Genomic DNA, 26,416 nt, shown 5'->3' on the forward strand with positions numbered 1-26,416 from the left:
ATCTTTTGTGTCGCCCATAGCAACCATGCTTTGTGACCCAGGGCCAGTTGGCTCAGGCTCGAAAGGCACCAGAAGAGAAGGGGAAAGAAAGGCTGGCTACCCAGGGAAAGGCTGTTCTCTCAGGTCAGGAAAACAACCCCAACACCTTTTCCAGTGTGTACTCTTGCTCTTGTGGATAGGGACATTCAAACTCATAAACCTGAGGCCTACACAGCTGTACACGTGTCAGATGTCAAGCCTCTGAGTGGCGGCCAGGCTGAAACCCTGGAATATCACAGAGACACACTTCCAGGTTGGGGCAAGTCCCTGTCACCTTTGTCTATAGCAAATTCATCTTTTTGGAAATCTAACATATTTCATGCTACAAATGAGAACATCGTCACTGGTTGTACAGCGGTCACAGTGATGTGTTTTACTTTACAGGGCAGACCTACATTAGAAGAGTGCATGTTAGATGTCACTGGGGAGATGGCAAAACAATGAGCTACCACTATCCACCCGTTCGAAGGAGCACGTCCTTCAGAGGGACACCACCTGTAGTGGCGATGTAGAGCAAAGCGACGCTTCTCCATTGCTGGTGGAAATACGAAATGGTACAGCCACTTTGTGAGAAAAACATTTCAAAAAAGTTCTATGGTCTCTTGCAAAGCTAACTATACTCTTGCCACATGACTTAGCAAATCAGGCTCCTTCATATTTAATCAAAGGAGTTGGGGACATGCATTCACCAAAAACCTGCATTTGGGTGTTTTTAGAAGCCTTATACATACTTGCCAAAACTTAGAAGCAACCCAGATATTCCTCAGTAGCTGTGTTTAAATAATGATGGTACACCAAGGGCTGGGGAGATATTTTAGTTGGTAAAACGCTTGCAGTGAAAGCTGCCAACTTGAGGGTTTGAGTTCAGGTCCCCAGCAAGCACACAAAGGCAGCATACAGTTAGATATGTACTCCTGTCATCTTAGCCCTGGGGAGACAGAAACAGGTGGATCCTTGGAACTCGCTGGCCGGCTAGCCACATCAGTGAGCTACAGGTGCAGTGAGACACTCTTGTTGCAAATAATCATAAAGTGCAGAATAATTGAAGAGGGTACACAGCATGGACCTCTGCTGTGTATATGTATGCAGATTAGTATGAACACATACATGATCTCCTGCACTATACACAGAGAGAGAAGCCACCATAAAAGGCTATGAAAAGCCATGGAGGACACTTAGAGCAAAAGAAACCAATCTGAAAATGCTACACAGTTTATGTTTACAGCATAAGGCATTCTAGAAAGGCCAAAACTACGAAGACCATAAAAAGATGAGTGGCAGTGAGGGCCTTGGCCAAGTGGAAGAAACGAGTAGGGAGATTAGAGGAAAATTTTAGGGAACACTTTGTATGACACCATAGTGATGAATGAATATTAAGCCCATTAACACCAAGAGTGAACTCTACAGCTCTGGGTGGAGCCTCGTGAAATTTAGAGCTTACAGGCAATCAATCAATGGCTGCTGACATGGAGAATCACTTTTCTTCATGGGTGAGAGCCCTGATGATTTATTAAATCCTACATGATTAGCCCTAAACACATGTACATATGAGCAACACTAAACAGACTCAGTAGACTCTGAGTGTGTGTGTAACAATAATAACTGAAGGAGAAGAAGTCATGAATATGGCAAGGAGTAGGAGACATAGAAGGAATAGTAGGGGAAATGAAGGAAAATGATATAATTTTTCAAGAAATTAAAAATTTTAAATAAAAAGACTGAACCCTAAGAAAACTATAAACTTTACTTAATGCAAGCACACTAGCCCATCAGCTTTAACACTATGGTGTGGGATGCTGTGAATGGAGAGCCGACATTTACATGTGATCTCTATACCTTCTATACCTTCCAAAATGGATGGAAAGTAGACTTTGGAAGCAAAGTCTACTAATAAAGGTCTCATCAAAGTGGTCTGGTCTGCAGAGACATGGCTCTGGGTAGTGTGCCTCACCACACAGATGGCAGAGTGGGGCCAGCAGTTGACTCATGTTGACTTGCTGTTGAGTCACAGCTCCAGAACATTTTTGCATTTTCAGCTGGCAAGGCAGGTCACCCACATCCTGCCTTATTGCACTCCCACCCCCCACACTAAATACAGGACTTGACATTTATTCCACTGAATTTGGTCTTGTTCAAGTCAGACCAATAGTTCCAGCCTCTTATGCCCTGGCTAGGTCACCTCACAGCTGTGCCCAACCCAGCTGTGCCAAGCATCTATAAAAGGAAACGTCAGAAAAGCAGGAAATGACTGTCTAAAGGGAAGTTCTATCATGGAGTTCGGTTCTGCCCAATGTCTCGGAGATGCAGAGATACAGAAAGCAAGGCCACTGACCTGCCCCCTGCTTCAGCAGCTCGGCTGCCGAGTTGGCCGCTGACTGGGGAGAGGTTTCTGCTATTTCCTCCAGTGGATCTGCAGAAGAGGGGCGAGAGGAGAAATGAGTGCTTTTGACACAGGAGTTCACACAGTAAGGATAATTTGATGACAGAATTCCCAGACAGTGACAGCGAGTTAACTTTCTCTTGAGAGACAGGAATCCAGCCCACAGAAATTGCAATCGCATTCTGAATGCAGATGGGGTTGGCATGGTCCCCTAAAACAGTTTCCTGGTCTCTGAATTCATTTACATAAATGATCAGCTTTTAAAAGACAAACCCCATTTATCTACAAGAAAGCTGGAACACACAATCAAGGCCCCATATTCCTCTGGATATTAATTTTTAAAAATTATTATGGTTATTTTCTAACAAATATAAAAGTAATTTGTCCATGACCTAAATTTAACTATCTTTTTCAATTTTTACAACTGTAAATCTGTAATCAAGTGAACTTGAAAATCAGTCTGAGAATGTTTGTGTATTAACTACTTATTTACATATACACATTTTACATACATGTCTATGGACCTTGTGACTGCCTGTGCTCAAGGAGGCCAGATCACCTAGGACTGGACTTACAGATGGTTGGAAGCCACCTGATATGAGTGCTGGGAATGAACCTGGGTCCTCTGGAAGAGCAGCCTTGACCACTGAGCTATCTCTCCAGTCCCCAAGTGTTTTCCATTTTTAAGTTGAAAAGTCTGTTTTTCTGGAAACCTGTCATACAGGCCACAATGTGCAATGTCTGCAGCACGGCCCTCTCCTTTCTCAATTCAGGTGGCCACCAGCTTTCTTTGGGGTTTGCGAAGATCACATGCCATAAAGAAGTATCTTTGATTATTTTTGAAAGGATCTCTGTGGGTCCTGGGAGCAGCACACTATGAGCAGTGCAGAAGATCCTACATACAGCCAGTCTATTAGGGAGGCCTCCACCCATACCTCTCTCAGGAATGAGGAGCTTGCAGGGCAAAGCCAGGGGTGTAATGGAATGCTGGCACACCAAAGCTGTCAGGCTCCCTGCAAAGTGGATAAGAATAAATGAGTATCACCAACTTCTTTACCTGCTGTGTGTTTAGTCAAAGAATCAGTTGAGTCCAAAATTCCAAAAGCCACGCCTTTTTACCACTGTGGGATGCGTATAACCCAAAGCTCCAAGAAATGACAAGGTCGCAAGACAACGAAGAGATCCACCAAGGGACTTGTGGTCTATTTCAAGCATGTCGCCTTTGTAAGTACGAAGTGCCAGGTGCTTCTTAATGAATAGGAAACAAGGCTGACCCATGTATCCAGAAGACTGTGAAAGGCTCTTAATTTACAAAGAAGTGGGAAGGCTCTGGTAGCAGCTCTGTGCTCCTACTTGTGCCTGAGGGATAGAGTCACACTGGGCTCCAGTCCTGCTGGGACCCATCTGATGACCTTCACCTTGACTTAGTCTAGCTCTGGGAGGATCCTTTCTGATTATTTGGTTTTGACAAAACTTCTGAAGAACAACTGCACATTCAGCCTATCTTAAACACCCCAGCCTAATGGCAGCCTAAGACCTCGAGGCTGGAATGAGAGCAACCCACCATGGCACAGAGGCCCTGGAGTCTCAAGCCACTGGAAAGAGGGAATTCCTACCCCATTAAGTATCAAAACTACTTCTCAAGTAACTCACCAAAATATGGTTCATTTGAGCACCCTTTCAATCGCACTCCCTTTGGGGTACACTCAATCAAGAAATGCCGGACAAGTTCGTTGGACAAATCTCCAGCTGTGGAAAGAATAAAAATAAATAAATTAAATTTAGGGCATAGGAGAATCAGAGTAGGGGGAAGAGAAAGAAGACACAGAAATATATAGATCATGGATTTATAGACAGACAGAGGGATAGGCAGACAGAGACTTAAAAATAGATGCCTTCTGCAGATATAAAAGCTAAGAGCTACACCTAAGAATTCTTCCTCTTAACAGGATTAAAGCACTGCACTATCGGGCTACCTAGAACTACCTTTGGGATGGTTGGATGGGCCGTGCCATAAGTCAAGTGGATGGTAAAACTTGTTGGAGTGAAAATGTGGAGACTAGCAGAGTCCCTGAGAGACACTGTCTGACACTACCAGAACTCCCAGAGAAGAGATGACCTGGCAGCTCAGAAGGACCCTGGCCTTGGAGCACTGGCTGCATTCCTCCAAGCGAGGAAAGGCCACTAAGGCTCCGGCAGAAAAGACTTCAGAGAGAGCTGGAAAGATGCCAACCCTCCGGGTGAGGAAGAGCTGCCAGCTGGGTACAGAAACGCCTTCAGCAACAAGCATTCTGCTATGTAGGAGCAGTATTCTACCAAACTGCTAGAAAACAGGACATTTGTGTTCCAGCCAACTGCTGAACCCAAAGAGAAGAGGCACGAGGAGAAGCCACTGAATGGAAAAGTACAGACTGAACCAGGAGAAAACAGCAGTCACTGCCCCAAGCTGCTAAAGTCAGTAGCTACCCTGTATGATGTGTCTCTCTCCTCAGCACCCTACATAAGAGCTGGCCTCTCAGTACTGCTGACAGTGGAAGTGCCTGGTAGCCAGAACTGCTGGATTTGTGCTTGGAGGGGTTGCCAGACTCTATAGAACCTGTGCAGGCTGAATCTTCCTAATCCCCAAATCCAAAACCTGGCAAATTTTGAGTACCAATATGAAGGTTGCACAATCATGAAACTTTGTTTCATGTAGAGAATGGGGAAAATACTACGTAACATTACCTTTGGTATGTATGCAGTGTGTATGAATTCTACACAAAATCTAAAGGAATTTAATGTTAAAGACTTGAGCCTCATTCCCAAGCTATCTCTGATATTTCTGAAATGTGAAAATCATCAGAAACCTTGGCTATATCTGTTTCGGGCCATTTCTGATATGGGATACTAAGCTGGAATTAGGCTCCAAATGATGTTTATAAGCAATAACACACTGGTAGCATCGTGTGTCAGCACTTTTAGGGGTGGTCTAGCTTGCAGAAAAGGGGTGACATGATTCCATGAAAGTCTGTGGGAAAACAGAGGGAATGAGCACATGACGCCTCCTCTGTGGGAGAAAGATGCAGGGCTTCCAGTCGAAGGAGAAACCCCACAGAAGGTCTAGATTCTGCTTGTGGGAAATGGCCCCATGAGGATCCTGCTGCCAAGCACTCTGTAGAATGCAGAGTCTAGAATGGCCACAGGAGACTGGAGGTGGCACAGTGACTCACTGGCTCTTCACTCATTTGGTAAACTCTTCTCTCGAATCTCCTGTTGGACTGTGAAGCACAAATGTCAAATCCAGGCCTGGTGGACACAGAGGCGAGACAGATTTTCAGCCAGTGAAGACCGCTCTGCTGGCTTTCCTGACATCTGCTAGTCACACAGCCTCTATTTTGTTCCCTCCTCCTCAGACTCAGTAGGAAGTCTGCCCAAGGCAGGAAATGTTCCCAGACATTTTAAGCCTTTTACCTGTCACTAACGAGTGTTTCCAAGTAAGGCCTGGCCGTCCTCACCAGCCAGGTCTGAGTGAGCACGCAGTGGTAAAGGCCATATTTCCCCAGCAGTAGTGTTCTGTTGAGCTTCTTACACTGAAGTTCTAGATGTTCTACAAGGCCACCTCTGTGAGATGTCACTTTCCTCCTCACCACAAGCCTCCTGCTCCCTCACCAGAAGCCCTGTCAGTCAGCACCCGCAAGTTTGTGGGCAGCGCTCTCTGACTAAATCCCAGGTATTTCCCAACCTCGCTCTCTAGCCTTCCACGACAAGTACATTCCTGGAAGCAGGGCTGCCACCTGGGCCTAAGGCTGGTCTGTCTACAACCACCTCTTATATTCTTGGGGCAGCTCGGAACTGTTGACTCCAAGAAGCTTTCAGCACAGATTTCATGTAAGAGTGTGGACAGATTTTCTCAGATCCAGGCATGGATGGGACAGACAGGTGACACATCTGTGCTTACTTTGATTCATCTCCCCTGCTGCACAATCACACTAATATAATGATTCACCACAGGCCAAGTGCCAGAGCCAACCAAATGAGCAGAACCTTCTAAAACGGGGAGCCATCGTGAGCCTTATCATTGAGTGATAAGATAATTAAGCTGGACATGCAGTCACACAGTGATGACTGCACACGCCTCAAGACCTGGGAGGTATTCTTTTCCACAGTCCAAACTGACTACTTTGGCAGTAAAAAGAAGTAAAGGAAACTCTTCCTTGCTGAAGTTGATACGGTGGTAAAGACGCTTACATGTAGGGGCAGAGAGGTGGATGAGTAAAAACATGAAAAAGTCCAGCAATAATGGTAAAAAGACAACATATTTGTAAAACAAAACAGAGAGTTATGAAAGAAAGTAAGGGCTCAAAATTTTAGAATTTTGATGAATCATAGAATTCTGACCCAAAACAAGACATGTAAGAATATGAACTACGTTAGTGTGTTTTCTCATTGCCAGTTAAAAGTAGACAAAATGATTAGAGTGTTTGGCTGTCAGTGACAAATCATGCAGCAATGTCTTACATGTGGCCACCCAAGGAGGAAGGGCAGACATAGACACAGGGTAGTTACTGGGGTTTTGGCTCTACTACAGTGGTTCTCAACCTGTGGGTGGCAGACAACCTCTTCACGGGGGTTGCCTAAGACCACTGGAAAACACAAAGATCTGCATTACAATTCTACTGTAACTAGCAAACTTACAGTTATGAAGTAGCAATGAAAATAATTTTATGGTTGGGTTCACCACAACAGGAGGAACTGTATTAAAGGGTCTCAGTGTTAGAAAGATTGAGAACCACTGGTCTTCTGTATTATGGAAAACATTAATTACTTAAAACAACTGAAGATAAATGTATACATGATGCGTGTTCTCAAATAACTACTAAAAGAAGTAATCTTAGAAAGCAAATACTAAACAGAGCAGTGCGAGCAGCTGCCATCCACCTGACACTGTTAAACCATGAGCACCGCCCTCCCACCCCCCCCAATTCCATGGGACCTTACCTTTCTTGTTCAGGTGCAAGACAGAAGGAGGAGGTGTGGCCACCTTCATGGCCAGGCCATAGGCCCCTCGGAAGGAGTGACTGTCCCTCACGATGAATGACCCAGGAGCTTTGTCCTTCAACATGGCAATGGCTAGGAGAGAGAAAGGTATGGGTGACTGTGCGGGATGATGGTCACTGCCCCCCAGACCATGAGATGGCTCTGGCTATGCTTTGAGTGTGGCTCCACCTCTGAAAATTATTGTAGTCCGAGTTCTGATGCTCAGCAGTGGAAGAATACTGTTCTCCTGGGATTGGGTGATGGTCCCAGGGATGGCTCAGCAGCTTGAATGTAGACTATTCTAGAGAGCAAGGTGACCATTTATGACCCTCTCTTCTGCATTTCTGCACTTGCTCCTCAATTTTCAACAGTGTGACACTGGTGCTGAAATGCTTAGAGTATCCCACCTCCAGGACTCCTATTCTTTATATGTCATCCAAATCTCAGGTGGTCTGTGACAGCCCCTGAAGATGGACTAAGACAGTCCCTTCTCCCAGCTGCTTCTGCAACCTGGGCCAGTGGGGACCTTGCTCAGCAGATGAACATGGAGTAAGGAAAATACCATCTTTGTATCTGTGCTGCTAAGCAGGAAGACCAGAGAGAGGAGAACATGGAGTCACTGGCAATACAAGACTGTTCTGCAGAGCCCTTGGACTGGACCAGCCTTCTTTAAAGGCTGCTGAAAGAAAGTCATTCCAGGCCATGGTTGTTTTTCCCTGCTTCTTTCCCACTTAAAACGACAACAGATTCCTTGAGCTCCCAGGAAGACTAGAGCCTCACAGTTTCTATCGTCTCTAAAATCTAATGGCAGAATCTCAGGGAGAAAACTAGCCTTCCTGAGAGATGATCCTATGGAAGGCCTATAAGCCCCTTGCACACTGCGATAACCAGGCGGGCAATGTTGGCAGGTCCATGCAGGCTACAGGAAGCTTGCTGTAAGGAGCGCTCTAAACCCTCCGTTCCCTTTCATGGCCTGCAGCCACCAAGCTTGACAGTCCCCTGGCGTAGCCCTCTCCTCCATGGCTCTTTTTCTGCATTTCTCTGGAGCTTAGGACCTCGAGGAGTCCTTAGTGGAGACCTGAACCAGTAGACTGACTGTCTCTTCCTCAAAGTGGTGGTGGGCTGGCATGGCTGGTGAGCTGCTGGCCTGGTAAAGCGGCCGATGTTCACAGGTCACACACTGGGATGCATGCACCTTGACCCATTTCTCACCCAAACCCTCACCTGTATGTACTGAGTTTTCCCAATCAAACTGTGAGGACTGTGGAGTGGTCCCAAGTGGCCTATGATAAAGGTGTGTTTTGTTCTAAGCTCATCTGCACCACACCTACCACAAAGAGTCCCACAAGAAGGACCCAGAGACAACTATGACTGACAAGGCAAGGGGTCCCTTGTCCCCACCTACCTTGTTCTCTTGAGATGTCAGCCTTGTACCAGAACTTGGAAGTGTCTTGAACAAATTTCACAATCACGAGCTTGTCATTTGGGCTCTCTGTGAAGCAAAATTTTAATACAGAATATTTGTATTGCTGCCTCATTTATGATGATGCTACAAGTCCAAATCCATGGCTAGGTTTGAGGGATGGATATAAAGGTCTTAAGGGGTTAGGGAACACAGCTCACAGGGCTGACTGGAAGAGAGAGCCAGTGCCTCATGGTACAATGCAAAACAAAGATGCTTTCAATCTCGGAGGAAAAAAAAAAAGGAACAGGGTAGCAAGGCTGGTGTCAAACACCTGAAAGTTCACAACTCGTTTCTGGATTAATTATTTAACTGTAAAGACAGAAAGTAACTCTCAAAGACAGATCCATTCAAGTCAAAGAGAAGGCGGCATCTGCACTGTCTACTGCTGCCATGAATCTACAGCCAGTTAAGGAGGAAGCACTGGATCTGCCTGGTTTCAGGCCAGCAGGATAGGAGAGAACCAGCCAGGGGTCTAAACATTTCCTGCAGGACACCTGACTTAGCACTGGAGACCAGCTCATATGGGCAAGAAACCCCAGAGCCCTACTCTCCTGAGGGGACCGGCAGATGCGAAGACATACCTGGCAAAGGTGAGGCCACTTCTGAAGGCTTGCAGAAGTCTGGAAGGACATTTGGGAAGGGGATGCTCATAGTGCTCCCACTGTGGGGGCTGGAGAAGCCGCTGGAAGAAGGGGAGACTGAGCCCAAAGAGCGATCTCCCTCCGAGGCTCTCTTCTTCTCAGGGAGGGGCGGCTGACCAGGCAGGCTTACACTCTGGTTCTGCAGGCCTGGACTGTGGTGGCTGCTGGGTCCAGGTGACACCGTGAGAAAGTTGTGGGACAGGAAGCCGCTGTCGGCAGCCCCTGGCGTTGTCAGAGGGGCTCCGGGAGTTGGCGATGTGCCGTGGGAATTGACCAGCAAGGTGCCCGGGTCCTCGCCAGGCGGAAGGCCGCTTGTTACTGGGGCAGTGTTGAAGCCTAGGAAGGCTTGGCTGCCTACAGGAGGCAGAGCATCCTGAGGCTCCGACATGGAGAGCTCATGGCTGTGGAAAGAGGCCTGGAGCTCCGTGGACTGGAAGCAGGCCAGCCCTGGCGAGTTCTTACCAGAGCTGCAGAACTCGTGGGTGCCGAGGGGGCTTTCAGATGGGTGGCTGTTCCCCAGGAGGGTTAGGGTGGACTTGGGGCTGCTCTCTACCCACTGGCGTTCTGCAGAAGTTGGGCTGTTCAAAAAACAAACACAGCAACAAGGGAATGTAATGGACATACAGGTGCTTCGAGACCAGCAACTGTTTCAAGACACAGGTGAGACAGGGTTGGGGAAGTGAGTCCTGAGGCTTGCTGGGCAGCACACAGAATCCCCCATTCCATATATGTGTTTCGCTGACCCAGGTTGATTTCTCTCTAAAATTACTGAATAGAACACTCTAGAAATAAAGAACTGCTAAGTCTTAAATGTCCTTCTGAGTGGAAGGATAAATCCTACTCAACCATGTCCAGGATATGAATTGTCCCTTATTCAGCGTATCCAATTGGCATATGCTGCCTCCCTGCTCTTCGTCAGTAATTAGATGACTGGCTGACATGGTATGTGTTTGTGTTCAAAATGTACTATTTAAAAATGGCCCCAAAGAGGCCGGAGAGATGGCTTAGTGGTTAAGCACAATGGATGCTCTTGCAAAGGAGCAGGGTTTGATTCCCAGCACCTACACAGTGGCTCACAGCCACTTGTAACTCCTGTTCCAGAGCATCTGCTGCCTTCTGTTGACCTCCAAAGGGACCAGGCATACATGTGGTAAACAAACACACGTGCAGGAAAAACACACATACAATAAAAATAAAGAGATAATTAAAAAAAAAAAAAAATGGCCCCAAAGAGCAAGAGACACTGGCTGACTGGCTAGGCCAAATCGAATCTGCAATGTACTTAAGTGGTCAAAGTTATTATGGATATGTAAGCGTGAAAAAAAAAAACATATTATATACAGGATTTGTTCTTGTCTAGGATTTCAGGCATCAACTAACTCATAAGACCATATCTCCTGTCGACAGGGGGACAACTTTACTGGGAATTACCACATTCAGGAACCTGGGAAAGCCACTAAAAAGAGTTCTTGCAACATACACGTATTTAAGTTGACACACACTAGGTATAGACTCTATATGTGATGTCAAGTCCTTAGAAGACCTCATTTTTTGTTTTTAATTCTTCACACACACACATATATATGTATGTCTATCTCTCTACCTACCTACCTACTAGTTTTCAAGACAGGGTTTCTCTGTTTAACAGCCCTGACTGTCCTGGAACTCACTCTGTAGAGCGGGCTGGCCTTGAACTCAAGAGATTTTGGCCTGGCTGAGTGCTGAGATTAAAGGCGTGTCCCACACCACACACAGCTGGCCCTCTTTATGGTAATGTGAAGGGAAACTGGAAACCTGTACACGAAACAGGGCAGTTTAGTTCTGCCCTGGGCCAGGGTGGCAGCTGGCCTTACCAAGTTCCTCAAAGCCTGCATCTTGGTAAAACAGAGAGGCACTTTGGTTTGCCACAGCCCCTTTCTTCCTTTCCAACACAACCAGGACAGAGTTAACTCCGTGTTTGTGTATTTCCCATGTGCCAGTGCACATGATCATGGTCCCTGATTGGCAGTGTCCTGCACACCGGGAACGGGCTTGTCTCCACAATTCCTGAGTGGGGTCACACCCCGCTTCACCCACTCCTTTCTCAGCTCAGCGCTCTGGCCTCTGATGGCAAGGCTGAAGTCCTACCTCTCTCTTCTCTGGCCGGGGCCATTGCTTGAAACTGTGCAGGAAGATGCGAACACCTGCTGAAAGTTGGGTGTTGCAGGCATATCAGCCCGAAGCATGGTGGGTTTGGGTCCGATGGGGCTCTCTGACATCCCCACGGTGTGGGTGATAGTCTCTGGGCAGCCTCGTGGTTCTGAAGCAAGGAAACAGAAAGCAGAGAGACCCTGATTGAGTGATCCATAAAGTCACAGTCTCACCCCTTTCACGTGTTCATAACGAGCTAAGCTGACTTCTGAAGTTTTCTGTTGCTCATGGCCATGTGAACCCAGGAGCCCAACAACACAGAAGGTTGCTGGGGGTGGCTGTGTTCTACTTTGTGCAGATTGTCACCTGTCACTGTTTCCAAAAGGGAAAACAGCCAATTCCCCATGTGCACTGTCCATCCTGAGGTGGCTCTCCTGAATGAGGGACAGACATACATGGTCCACCCTGTAAACCAGCAGGAACCTTCTCTGCAGAGATGCTCCCTTCCTGAGTGCAAGCACTGCAGAGCTACTGTCTGGAATGCTTACCTTTCCTTTTGTTCCCCACCCTCCCATATTAGTGACTCAAAGGCTGCATGTTCAGGGACCATGGCGGACAGATACGATCTGCTACATACTATTCTTGGGAGATGAGGATGCAGGTTCAGAGTTGCCAAGGCATCTGGGACCAAGAAGGTCAAGGTCGCAGAGAAGGGGGACTTGGAACAAGTCAGGCATTCTCAGTCCTAAGCCTCAGGGGTTGGCACCAAATGCATAGTAAATCCTGACAAGTGGTTCCTGGGAGCTAAACAGGACTTGAGTAGTCTCCTTTGAGTGGGAACAAAAACCTATGTGTGGGAAATGCACCCAGGAAACATGACCCTGGCCAATCACAAAAGCTTTCACTGCTGTAAGCACCAGGGCACCACAGACAGAACAGCTTCCATCCAGTAGCTCCTCAAAATCGTACCATGTCTGAGGAACAGTCCGCCCTCTCCTCTCCTACTCCATCTCACTTTAATTCTGATACAATCTTAAAGTTCTTATTAAAATGTTTTCAGGAAACGTGAGAGAAAATAAGCACCACCCTCCCAAGCAAGATAAAACAAAATCCCAACAACAACAAAAAAATAGAGCTGATTCAAAAATTAGAATTAAAGCATATAGACTACAAAGAAACAAGAGAGAAATTCACCTTTCAACAAAGAACCTGAGTACCCAAGGATAATCAAGTAGAAACTCTAGAAATTAAAAGCAGAACAAATAAAATAAGCGTGGGACTGAGGACTTCAGTAGTGGACTGGACTCAGCAGGGGAAAAAGCAGACTTGGGGCGAGGAGGAAACGCATGGGAAGACACTGGAGCAAGGATGGAAAATGCAAATCGGGCCAGAGAGACCAGTTGCAGGAGGAAAATGTTCACTTTTGAATCCCTGGAGCCCCACACTGAGTGGGCACTGCGTGAAGCTGAAGCCATGCTGGAAAAGACATTAATGAGAACTTACCAAAATACCAAAGAAGTCAAACCTCAAATCAAAAGAAAACCACCATGGATACCACAATGGGGTAATTTAAAAAGGCATACTGCTACTTAATATGGAAAAAGAAAAAGGAAAGCTTCTGAAAACCAAGACAAAACCTTCAAAGTGGTGCCTTGTCCATTTGGGGGGCCATGACAAGGCAGCAATTTTTGTGCTAATTTTTGCAGCTCTTATTAAAATTCTCAGTATAGGAAAACCTATACTGACGTGCCAGGTGAATGCCTATGTCATCTGAGATTTATCTGTACATCCTTGGGACAGGTGTATCCGTCTTACCCCACCCAGAACAGTCCACAATAAATGTTTAAAAATAAACGTCTGGTGCACCAATTAACTAACTGTATGGTCCAAATCCATCCTTCAAATTTTCTGTGGCAACCATGGCAGAGAAACAAATATTCACACTGTTTAAGCATCCCTCCCTTCGCTGTTTTCCAGGTGGTAACTTAACCTTCATTCATATCCATCTGCGTTTATTTTCCCTCTAAGATGTACGAAACAAAGAAAACCAGAACAAGGGAGTGACGCCAGCATGGTCCTGCTCTCGAGAGGTAAGAGTCGAGCTTTTGTCAGAGAATGAGGCCTGGAGGGAGGTGTGCCTGAGGCTTCCAGGGAACCCTGGGATGACTCCCTTCTGTCTAGAGAGAGCCTAGATGCCTTTTAGAGTTTCAGTTACTCTGCTTGTCGCTGTTAAGGGAGAAACAGTTTGTTTTTGCTGACAGTTTAGGCGAATACAGCCCACCATGGTAGGGTATGCATGAAAGCAGAAAGTAAGACAGCTGATGTGTCTACACTCAGGAAGCAAAGAGTAGGCAGGAAACATCATAAAACCTCAAGGCCTGCCCCTAGTGATCCACTTCCTCCAGTAAGACACTCCCCCCGCCCCCAAGCATCCATAACCATCCAGAACAGTGAAAACAACCGGGGATCATATGCGCACAAACATAGGAGCCTGGCGGGGGGGGGGGGGTAGGGTTAGAATTCACATTTAAACCACAACATAGTGGAGAAACCACATCATTTGACTGAGACCTGGAAGGACAGTGGGCTTCAGGTAAGCACAACAGGCTTAAAGAACACCAACCACTGGCCTGCTGCTCATGGGAAGAAGCTGTCCCCACCCTTTTCTGGTAGTACACTGAGGAAGCTCTGCTCTGGTCATGCACATTATGAATGCATGGATGAAAGGACAGACGAATGGATGGATGGGTGAATGGATGAATAGATGTTTAGGTGGGTAGAAGGAAGGAAGGAAGGATGGATGGATGAATGGGTTGTTGGGTGGATGGCAGAAAGGAAAGAAGGATGGATGTATAGATGGATGGATGGATGGAGTGGACAAATGGGTGGGTGGGTGGATAGACAGACAGATGAAAAGGTTTATAGCGTAGAGCTGAAGTCCAAAGCAGGATGTGGAAGTTCTGCCAGAGTCTGGCTGGAGCATAGAAGGAGGTGTGAGCCACCCCTCGGATCCAGTCCCAAGAAGCAGCACAGATCTTTGGAATCCTAAGGGCAGTTCTTCAGTGAAGTAACACTGTCTGAGGATTACATACAATCCAGCAAGGCATGGAGAAGTGTGGTGCTCAGCATCTGTTCTTGTGACTGCTGCTCTCCAGGAGACCACACACATCATAGGGCAATCCTCACAGCTCCTGTCTCTACTTGCTGAGTCCCTGCGCCTTGAGGACCTGGGGATCCCATGCCAAGATTCAGATGTATTGAATATGCTTACATGGTGCCAATGATTCCCTTTCAAATGAGCATTTGAAAAATCAAATCCCATTTGCTCCTGTTATCACTTGGCTTGCTGTTTTCCCAGAAAAAAAAAAAAACAAAAAAAAAAACAGCAAGCCCAGCACTTCCAATGAAAGTGGCTTTGTTTATCATTCATTAACACCCCCAACTCTGGGGGCACTGTGGCTGTGTGGTTCCCTCTTGTCCCTGGCCTTGCGCCAGCACTTAACCCTTTCTTTACAGAAACAGCTCCTTAAGCACCAGCCTGCATGTGCATGCAAAACGCTTCACGCCCGGGCACCTGGTGTCATTTCCTCTGAAGTTGTCCTTCCCCAGCCTGCACTCAGAAATGCTTGTCAGCAAAAGGCAGCCCTCTCCCACAGCTTAATGCCCCAGCAGCAAATGCAGTTATTATCTGGACCTTTGCACTCACAGACACATGGGTGCTAGCTGCTTTTTTAAGATAGCAAGGATGATGAGCAAGTCTGATGACCACATTACAAAACCAAGAAGACACTGGTGGAGATACCAGTTTCATGGCACCTGCACAGTGCAGGAACAGAGCTGTCATCTTAAGGGGCTTCCTTTTGGGCCACAGGACCCACAGGGGCTTTACCTGTTTTGTATATGAGAAGAGTGGAATTCAGAGTTTGGGACACCTTGGTAAGTAAGTTCTCCTGTGTACTGTTCCTGCCGACAGTATAGTGCATAAAATAGAGATCCCACAGAGTGGGGGAGTAGGCACTGATACAGCCACCAATCAAGCACACGCCTGCAGATCGGCCCTCACAGGTTTCCAGAAATCCACTCCTAAGAAGAGCAGATGGAATAATGGCCAGGTTCTTTAACTTCAACACGAGGGTCATAGTAATACTGCTGGTGAATGTCACCAGCAGGGATGGTGAGTAGACTGTCCTGGGACCTCAGGTCCATTTCCTCAAGTCTAAACAAACCTAGAAATTACCCAATATAGGGACAGAACTGGTGAGGGAAAGAGAATGACCTCTACAACTGGGATGAAGCATCTGTGAAATCTCCATCTCTACTGTCCCTTGCAAAGTAGCATGGACAATGAGGGGTCTCCATGTCCTTCAGAGAAAGGGACACACGATAGCACAGAAGGGGCAACAGGTTCTTAAAGCAACTACTCAGAGGGTTTACAGGGCAGAACCAGTCCTTCCAAACTCTGCCTTCCTGTGGCATTCAGTCCTCCCCTGTTAAAATAAGGAGAGGTCCGATGGAGTAATGACCAGACACCATTTAGCTGCTGGAAACCACACTCATATTTTCCTTCTGCTGTTCAAATACAGAGAAGGGGGGGGCTATCTAGTTTGGAATCCCAAGCTCATCCCACTTTCCAGGTTTGCTCCAAGCTGGTGTGCATAATTAGTGCCCTTAATTTAAGGGCACAGAGACCTCTGCCTAGCATCCCTTCCAGGCCAGGCCGGAACTGGGGGAGGGGGGCATATGCTTGGTGTCTTGGGATCTCAGGAATCCTGCAGTCTTCTCTCTGCCCCCACTTCCTCCACTTCCTTTGCCAGAAAAGAGTGACAAGGGTCACTGGAATTCTTCCAAATGATCTATTTTTATGCTTTCTTTCAAATACTGCTGCAGGAGTGTTCTGTGGGAAGCTGGACACCAGTCACTTTGCACTGGCCACTGTTGACCTGTAAGTTAACAAACAAGAAGACTCTGTGCTTATAGGCAGAACCACTGCAAGCCTGGGAGCCTGGACAGTAAGAATATTATCTTCAACCATCCACCCACCCACTTATGCATCCATCCATGTATTTCATCTGCCTCCTTCCCTCCTTACTGTTCAGACCCCTGTCAAACAAGTAGTTTCCTTTGCCATCTCGAGAGGCCTGGCTATGGTTGCATCAGCACACCTCTTCCTTAGCCTGAATTTTGCTGGCACAACACACGAGATACTGGATATATTTTAGGGATCTGGAGTCTCTCAACTCTTCTTCCTTATAATATTATCAGCGGACGTCCTAACACATGGTTTCTGGAGCTTGTTTACATAAGCATTTAAACATTCTATTTCCAGAAGGCAAAACTGTTTATGAAAGGTTTGAGAGTAGTGAAATTTCAAGGTGTCTTTAGCTTATAATTCTGCTCTCTAAAAAATAAAAAAAAAATGATATTAAAAACAGCTTTTTTGAAAGAAAGGGAAAAATGGGCCGGCAGCCATACACAAAGAGAGTTAATTCATGGAAGCCCCAGACATTGAAAGAGCAGCATATGTTTCTTAATGAGAATCTACGTACTGACTCTCTATCCCTGCTGACAGTATACAGACATACATAAAAACCTTATGAACAGGAAGGTGCATGCTTCCTTCTTGCCAAACTGCTTCTTGGTAACGTCTGAGGTCAATGTTCCATGGTGAATTAACTCTGTGCTCTTAACATAAGCAAAGTTTTTCATTTCCAGAGGCATCCTAGCTGCTGCTGGAGTTTTTAATAGTTGCAAGAGTTATTTTAAATAGGGTCTCACATAACCCAGGCTGGCCTCAGCCTTAGTGTAGTCAAGGCTGGCCCAGAAAAATGGATCATCTGGCTTCTACCTCCCAAGTTCTGCGATTATAGGCATGTGACACCACACCTAGCTTTGGTGTTGGAATTCACAGCTGGATCACTCTTCTGTGAAGTTCTCACCCCAAGGGAACACCTCCTTAAAAGGGAATCATTCTGGTCTTCCCTTTAACCAGAAACAGGAAAAGAAGCAGAGATGCCGATAAAATAGTGTGCTTTCCTGCTTTTTGGAGATGATCCATTTATTGAGAGATTTTCATAGAAACTGGGAAGCAAACACCCTGCCCTGCTCACTCGTTGCTGTGCACAGAATCCCAATGCCTTTCCACAGAGTGCCTCAAAGCAGCCTGGAACCTGGGATGCAGTAAGCATGGCCAACGTGCTCTGGAGGTCCCAGCAGCTCACGAGAGATGAGCATCCTGAAAACCCACTGTGGTCCGAGTTCTCAGGAAAACAAACACTTCCTGTCTGGTGGACTTTCAACAAAAATGGATGGGAAGAGGCCTTGGGATGGGGAGAGAAGGCTGCCTAGAGATCACACTATCTAGAGTGTGGGTAGGGGACAAAGGACAGAGAGGGGCCTACTTGCCCAGTGACAAGAAATCTTGTAAAGTCAGATCTGAGGCCAGGACCCCAGGATGCTCAGCCACACCTCATTGTTATTATTTAATCGTGATAAAACAGACATGGGTTTCTATCATGGCTACCACTAAGTGACAATTCCAGTGGCCTTAAGACCAACTTCACTGCTGCTGAACCATCACCACCATCTACCTCAAAAACTTGTTCTTCTAAACTAAAACTCTGTCCCCTATTAATCAACTCTCTTTCCTCCCCATGTTCCCATCTCCTAATAGCTCCACTCTCCTGTCTGTCTTTAAAAGTTCTTCCATGGGCCATATAAGTCAATTAGGCAGCATTTGTCCTCCAGTGACTGGCTTATTTTACTTAGCATAAAGTCCCTGTCTTTCACAAACAGACATGGTGGCCTGTGCCAGAAAGACCTCCCCTGCTCAGGCTGAACACCCGCCCACTGTGTGGAATCCCTATTCTACCTGCCCATCACTGTTGCAAGAATTCATGTGTTACAACTGTGTTTATTGTTAGTGTCTCCTTTCTTAATCCTTTAGCCAGTCTGGATGGGCACCCTTCACTGCAGCAGAACTTGGCCTCATTGACAGTTATTTGCTGTTCCTGAGCTGTGACCACCCATTGGGAATGGAGGCAAATAAACATGATAAGGATAGGGTGGTTAAGCTACAGCTAGGGTGAATGGAACAGCACCAGAAAAAGGAGGGCATCAGCTCCTTCCATCCTCAGGGAAGCCCTCCTTGAACTAACAAACAAAACAAACTCAAATGCAGAAGTGTTTCAATACACTAGAGAATGAGTCTCAGTTCCTTCAAAATCCCTGAGCTGATGGCGGCCTAGGATCAAGGCCACATCATGAGCAGAGCAGTATCTCCAGGGGAATGAACCAGAGCAGGGACAGCCAGAACTTCCTGGTGATGAAAATACTCCTAGCAAGTTCTGGTTGCTCGGTTGGTCCCCTGAAGAATTTTAGTCCCATAATTGGGTCTGCCCATAAGCCGAAGTCTTGGTATGTTATGTCTGTGGGGCAGAGTCCTCAAAGAATCTAGCTGTCCCTTAGAAATGGGACATGTGGAGGATGTTGAACCTTGTTTCAGCCCTACTCGGGCACGAACACTCAGTCAGTACTAGAGGGCTTCATGCACAACGCCCACAGAGTCAGGACCCAAGACAACCTTGTTCTCCTCTGATGAGCACCTCCTAGTGTTCTGCTCTGAGTTGTGTGTTACCCTCAGACTCAGGGTGCAGAGACAGCATGCCTGATACGTATGTCTGCTGTCTATGACTGGAACTGCAAGTCCTTATCTGCTGTGGATGTTTATGGTGGACATAAATCCAGAAGTCATCCGTAGAGGAGCTTTTCTCTTGTGTATTCTTATACTCCCAGCCCACAAAACACCCAGGACCACAGGCAATTTGCAGAAGGTTTCCTGCTTCCTTCCTGAAACTGGAACATCACGGGTAAGATTCCTAAGCGAGTCCCTAACCAGGCAACGGTACCACTGCCCAGAACTTTTGGTACTGGTAGCTACAGAGTGCACAACACCAAGAGGCCCACAATACCTCAACTTTGATCAAACTCACTTAACAAAAAGGTGTGTTCTCGCTGTGGGACAGGCCACAGTGGGTGAGATCTGGCTGCAATCTCACCTGACAACACATTTTACCCGTCTTTTAGAAAACTCATAGAATGGCCACACATCAGTACCACTGTGGGGCACTCACTGGGCCGCCTTAATTTTACAAATGACAAATGCTCATGCCAACACCCATACAATCACTGACGTATCTAATTGCCTGCACCACGGAGAGCTGCACTGGGTTAAAAACATGGGCCCAAGGACAGTGGCTTGGTGCCCTAGCATGGGCACCTGGAGGAACTGACACCAGGATCTCAATATGATTCTTGGGCTTCCTGCCCCTTTGCTCTTCCACAACCCCCGTCCTTCTTGCTCTGTGGGTTAGAATTCTGGCGTCTGATGAACTCAGGGTCATAGCTCAGTCGACGCCAGCAAACAAGCACCAAACGAGCATCTCACTGCTCTTGATCCATCGCCCCTCTCCTGTTCTCACAGGTGACATCCTCTCCCCTTTGCCTCCCTTCTTGTGTCTACAGCCTAATCTCCTCTTACGATAAGGACCACAGTGACACTGGGCTAGGCTATACCTCAGGGGACTCCTAATACAATCACATCTGATGTCAGGCTAGGGCTTCCACACAGCCCTAATGTGGGAATAGGATTTTGGGGAGTCTCGCCTTGCTGGAGGACAGCAGGGTGGATGAGGCTCTCTATCGGGAGAAGGGAAAAGGACATGTGGTACACACACAGCGTGATCAGGCTGTGACCACCTTTTAAGGCAGGGGTTCTCACCTTCCTAATGCTGCAACCCTTTCATTCAGTTCCTCACACTGGGGTGACCCCCAACTGTGAAACTGTTCCTGCTTTTTTTATGACTGTAATTTTGCTAGTTATGAATCGTCTTAACAGGAGTCTTAGGCAAACCCCGGGAAAGGGTCCTTTGACACTCTCCAAGGGGTCACAACCCACAGGTTAAGAACCACTGCTCTAAAGGCTAGTCTTAAGGAAGAAGCAACAGAGTAGCTTGGTGCTATGTGTTGCATACAGGCTGCTTCTGAACTGTCTCTTCCACAGCTTACAGGATCGCGATTCTGACTAGGCTGAACCACATCTCCAAAGCAGGGTGTCCCATGATGCCCTGCTCCAGGCAAAGGGGTGAGGAAGACCCAGCCCATGTTGTCTCCCTTCTCACCTAATTCTTTTCCCTTCTTGGTCTGAGGTAAGCTGGTAAGGACCCGAGTAAAATAGTGCCCTAAATGGGCAATGGTGCCTCTGCCCAGAACTTATGGCATTGTGAGGTCTAGGACACATAATAGGAGCCTTTCAGATCACAGAAACTTTGGTTTTTGTGTTTCCCTCACAGGTCTCTAATTTCACTATCCATGCCAACTGACCCCAGAGTGCCAGCGCATCCCTTAGCTATGGGGTTGTCACTTTGCTTTTGGCTGGCTTTCCTTTCCTAGGAGCTGTGCCTGGCAAACATCAGAAGCAGAGCGCCACCAGCATTCCCAACCAGCTCCTTAGGCAAGTCCAAACCCCCAAAGACTGGGCAGGATACCAGCACCGCCCAGATGCTGCCAGCCTGTGTTAGCACTGGCTGGACTTCCAATAACGCTGCAAAGCACATTAAAACTGTTTCCTAAAGTAATAAAATTGTTTCTGAAGTAATAACTAATCGATAGGCTGCTTCACAGCAAGCTGCAGTTTCTCTCATGGACGAGTCTTTTCCACGAAGGCCATCCTGCGACAGAACCTTCCATGCCTGAGGCTCTCAACTGGCTCTGCGGAAGGGCTCTGGCCTCATGGCAGTGAGTTCAGGATTCCAAATGCTGAGCACCGTGCTTAGGGGAAGGTGACACAGCCGAAAGTGACAACGACCTGCTTTACATAGACTGCTCCCTCCCAGGTCAGTCAGCTGAAGTCCATAGTAAATGACAACATGTTTACTCACTGTCCAGCCAGCAGGTCAGGAAAGCTGACCTGCTGGAGAAGACCATGGGATATCCACCCATGTCCAGTGACAACATCTATTGGGCATTTCCTGGATTCTCAGTGGTCCTCCGTCATAACAGAGGCATGAGGCTCCTGAATAAAGCATTGTAGTAGAACACCTAACACTGGCCAGAACTGGCTCAGGCCCAGGATGCTGGTATCTTATACAGTCATGAAACACAGAATGGAGCAGAAGGCAACAGCAGCATCGACTACAACAAAGAAGTGTGTAAGTTGGGGAAAGAAAATGAGGCAAAAAAAAAAAAAAGCTATAAAATGGAAATTCCACCCAGGTAGAATGCTATGAGGACGGGGAGGGAAAGTGTACATGGTTGCTAGTTAATCTGTGACCAACACAGAATTGAGAGCTGAGGGTAAACATTTGAGTTGGTAAAATATCTATCATGAACTGTGTCCAAGTGAGGACTGAAGAACTCACATTCTCTGGAATTCTGTCCCCAAAGAGCAATGAGCCCCACACCCTCTAGGGAGGCACATCCTCACGAGCAACAGTGCTCTATGCCCTGATGTCCTCGTGCACAGCATCCACACACACGCCCTGTTCCCTCTGCTATGATCCTGAACCTCCCAGGCAGCCCAGCACACAGCTACAGCACCCACGGTACTCTCCTAGGCCAGGGCCAAGGAGGAGGGCTAGCCCACCTAAGGGTCACCTACTCAGAAATCCCAATGCACTGAGTGTCTGTCCCTACCTCAAGTCCTGCAGTCTCCATGCAGGCCGTCTATGGCACAGCTCCCGGTGTCCTTCTGAAACCCTGAGCTGCCCAGCCATCAAAGCACCACAGTTTGAAATGTGTGCGCCTTCTCATCGAGAGTGCATCTGGGTTACCAGCCATCACATTTTCTCTTCTCACCTGAGGTGAAGGTTTGTTTAACAATACAAATGTTTTGCATGGTTTAAAAGAGACCCCAAGCCAAGAAGGCCAGAAAGAAAAGGCTCTTCCAACGTGATCTGACACTGTTCAGGAAGGAGAGCCATCAAAACACTTCTATTTAAAAGTGAGGGACTGAGGCAGAATTCCCAGTTCACTCCAAGTGGCAAAACATCGGCACCAGGAGACACAGGTACCCCATTAGTAGCACTAAGGAATTTCTGTGGAGAGGTATACTCAGAATATTATCTGGAGATACTATAAGAAGAAATATCTCACTCTGCAGTATTTCAGAAATCATGTCAAGGTAAGAAAAAAAAAAGAGATGAAGAGAGAAAAGGGAAACAAATAGTTTCTGCAAGGAATTGGAGAAATAATTAAGAGTCTCCTTGGTTCCTCTGGAATTGATGTCTGTGCATGGTACCAGGAACATAGCCCGCTGTTTCCAGCTCTCTTAATCTTCCCTTCCCCACCAACCAGCACCAACCATCCCATCTTATACAGATGTTTACCGTTTGCTGCAGTTTGGAAGTGAAGTGTCCTCCAAAGGTCCATGTATCCAAGCGATACAGGTTTGGTACCCAGTGTGAAGCTACTGGAATGTGGTGGGACCTTTAAGGGGGGGAAGCTAGCGGGAATTCTGCAGAGGTCACTGGGGGAGTGGACTTGAAGGGATTGAAAAAGATACACTTGTGTCCTTTTCTTCTCCCTATTTCATCTTCTGGACATGGAGGTTTTGCTCTGTCACACAACAAGCTAGTCCACCACAGGACCAAAAGCCTTCAACACTATGAACCAAAATAAGCCAGTACAGGCTGAGGTCCTACCTCCTGACAGTTATACACTGAAAACTGAGGGTCCTTACTCTTTAAAGTTAGAATTAAAAAGTTTCACCAACAGCAATAACAAAATAATAAAAATAATAACAACAAATAATCTGGAATTAAATATGTAGGTCAAACTCAGAAGACTCATCACCATTATGACATATTTACGCCCAAAACATGACCCTTCTTTCCATTTATTTATAGCTTTTAAATTATTTCTTAATAAGCTTTGAAGACGTTCCCTTTTGTGAACAATGTGACTGTAAACAACCTCTGAGTGACTTATTACTTCAGTGTCTTTTTACTGCCACTGAGATATTATCACCTTGATTTCCTGCAGTCCAGGTGTAATACAGGCTACAAAGGTGATAGTGACCTTGGTGATGCCAGAGAACCTACTGGATATCAGAGTGAACGGGGTTTTGGAGAGACTCCAAAACCTACTCCTTCTACGACTGGATCTAATATTTTATAGACTCTTCTCTCTCGTTCTTCCTTATTACTTTGAGGAAGCTCCACAGAACATCCTGGAAGCTGTCCTAGCCACATCCAGTCCCTGAAGGAAGTTGGCCATCCTACTGTTCACCATGGTCCTTTAGACATGTTTAACCAAATACTCATCTTTTCCTGAGGCTAGTCAAGATCAAATACTATACAGAGGTGACCATCCAAAGCCCTGTTTCTCACTGGGTCTTTAGTGGCAGGACTGAAAGTAAACGGGTTCCCTGGGGTCCTCCTGGGCCTTCAGTTCTCATTGTGACCCGTGATTTGAGTACCCTTAAGTCATAAGTTAGTGCCAGAATGGACTGACATGAAGCACACGGACATAGTGTTCTCTACAGCCCCAGAATGAAGAGCTGCTCCCAGAGCTGTCCGCCCACATATCACTGGCACCTACCAGTCTGACTTCTTCCCTTCAGTGAGCAGATATATGCCTTTGTCTGTTCTTTCTGTATTGAATACAAGGAAGGGGATCAGAGAGGTAGAGGAAGGCAGGAGCCAGGAGAGCAACAGTGGACAAACTGTCCTCAATGTCATGCACTCGCCCAGAACTGGGAGTGATCGCAGTCCCCACCCCACTGTCCCAGTGCCTCAGGGCAGGGGTGAACAAGCTATAAGCACAGAACTGCACGCGGCAGCCACCACTCACCACTCACTCTCAGGACCACTGAGAAATCCTGGGTCGGTTTCATCCATGATTTCCTCACAGAGTAAGAGGCAAGAGAAGCAGCCGGCTCAGGTTAAGCACCTTCCATGTGTGCTCCAGGCACACTGCTAAGACACAGGCAGGCAGGACCTCAACTTCATCCTCCGACACGGTCCCATACACATGATCTCTTAGGGACCCTGAGACAGATTCTTGACCAGGGAGGTAGGAAAGCTGATTCACAGGAAATCAGCAGGAACTTTGCCTCCCAATGGCATCATTGAGGTCTTCTTCAGCCCACTGCTGGAACTGCCTCTCTCCACATGCATGCATCATAGGACTTGTCTTGGAAAGGACAAGGAACCTGTTACACAGGTTTGCTTGGAGCATAGGGAAGACACAGAGTTCTCAGTGAGTAATTTAAGGCCCTGCTGCTGTGCTCAGAAAGCCCCCAAAGAACACAGAAACACCCACCCCTGGGTCCCACCTAGGCTGATGGTAAACATGAGCTTTGTGTCGATACAGATAGACGGAGATACTTTCCATCTCACCCAAGACTAGGAAAATATTTCCATCCGAGGCGGCCGATTTGGAATATGACATACATATGGGATTCATAGAAAATGACGATTTTATGTGGATTCCATTAAAGGAGCAGGAAGCTTTTGAAAAGTCATTTTCTTTCATTTGACTTGAAGTGTCTCCGGCTCTTAGAAGGAACGAGGCATAAAACTTAGAACCAGGAAGTTTTACAACACATAAAAACTTGGAAGCACAGGGCAGACCCTAACCTGCCTGGGCTTGTCTCGGGGCTTGTGCAAGGAGGGCTTTCTCTCAAGAGTATGGTTGCCTTCTCCTCTCTCCCTTAATCTTCCCTGTGATGCGAGCTAGAACACATACACACACACAACCTAGTATCTGTAACGTGTCCACGTAAGATTGACAGATGCTGCAAGAGACCGCATATTCCTCCCACGCCACTTAGAGCCCTGGGATCCTCCCATTCCACATGTGGGGGAAGCAACCCCAGCCCCACCCCAGGAGAGAAAGATACCAGTCCCCTGCGTGCAGACGCCCTGCTAGCGATCTGTACAGATCTCTTCCGTAAATGCCTGTTTTGTTTCAAAGTTCGGGGATTTGTTTAGAAATGCTCCCTTCGACTGCTCCGAGCATAGAAGAGACAAGAGAGTGCCTCAGTAAAAGCCCAGCATCTGTCCCCCAGGCTGCTAGCCTCCTTAGTGGGAACAACTGCTGTCCTCGGAGGAAGCTGTGCAGGGAGCAATCTCTTGAGGGCCTATGGGGTAGGCTGTGACAGGGAGAATGGGGCAGGCCCACGATCACCAGTTGGGGCAGAAGAATGCAGAGAAAGCTGCACATCTGTAATGCAGGCTTTTGTTCACCCCCAAAGAATCTCAGCAAGGACAGAAAGTTTGCCTTCCCCTGAAGGAGCAGCCGGGTTGGCCCAAGGGTGAGGTGTCTTGTCCCAACGTCTGGGGACTTGACAAATGTCACTAAGTGATAAGGGGACTCAGAGCAGAAAACTGTCCTGCTATCTTTCCAAGCCCCATTTCATCTAGGTGTCCTGGCCACTGCAACTAGGTCTGTCTCCTCCTCCTCTGTACTCCCACCACTGCCCTCCCCCATATCCCAGATCAGGTTTCAGCAACTGGACATGCCCAGAGGAGCCAGAGCTCAGAGACACCAGGGACACAAAAACAGCACCCAGAGAAGCCACAAGGCCAGCTGTTGGCTTACCTGGGCACCTGGGATCTGGTCAGTCCATGAAAGGGCCTAGAATCTGCAAGCCTTATGGAACGCACTCTGCAGGCTCTGTCCCAGCAGCCCCGGGGTGGCGAGTCCAGTCCCAAAGGCGTCCCTCACCCACCCTGGGAGGGCTCTGTG

General features: G+C 47.2%; 1 protein-coding gene across 6 annotated transcripts in view; it reads right to left on the bottom strand.

Annotated features, from left to right (window-relative positions):
- The window catches only part of Tns3 (tensin 3), a 230,275-nt gene that overhangs the window by 11,464 nt on the left and 192,395 nt on the right, over positions 1-26,416 (bottom strand). For all 6 annotated transcript variants that reach the window (XM_060365655.1, XM_060365654.1, XM_060365658.1 and 3 more), the window contains 7 exons: positions 11,669-11,840; positions 9,482-10,119; positions 8,841-8,927; positions 7,397-7,528; positions 4,073-4,168; positions 3,355-3,432; positions 2,372-2,449 (listed from right to left, as the gene is read on the bottom strand). In XM_060365655.1, coding sequence (XP_060221638.1) covers positions 2,372-2,449; positions 3,355-3,432; positions 4,073-4,168; positions 7,397-7,528; positions 8,841-8,927; positions 9,482-10,119; positions 11,669-11,840 — 1,281 coding nt within the window. The remainder of the gene's footprint in view (positions 1-2,371; positions 2,450-3,354; positions 3,433-4,072; positions 4,169-7,396; positions 7,529-8,840; positions 8,928-9,481; positions 10,120-11,668; positions 11,841-26,416) is intronic.

Source organism: Meriones unguiculatus, chromosome 12 (genome assembly GCF_030254825.1).
Source record: "Meriones unguiculatus strain TT.TT164.6M chromosome 12, Bangor_MerUng_6.1, whole genome shotgun sequence".
NCBI classification, from domain to species: Eukaryota; Metazoa; Chordata; class Mammalia; order Rodentia; family Muridae; genus Meriones; species Meriones unguiculatus.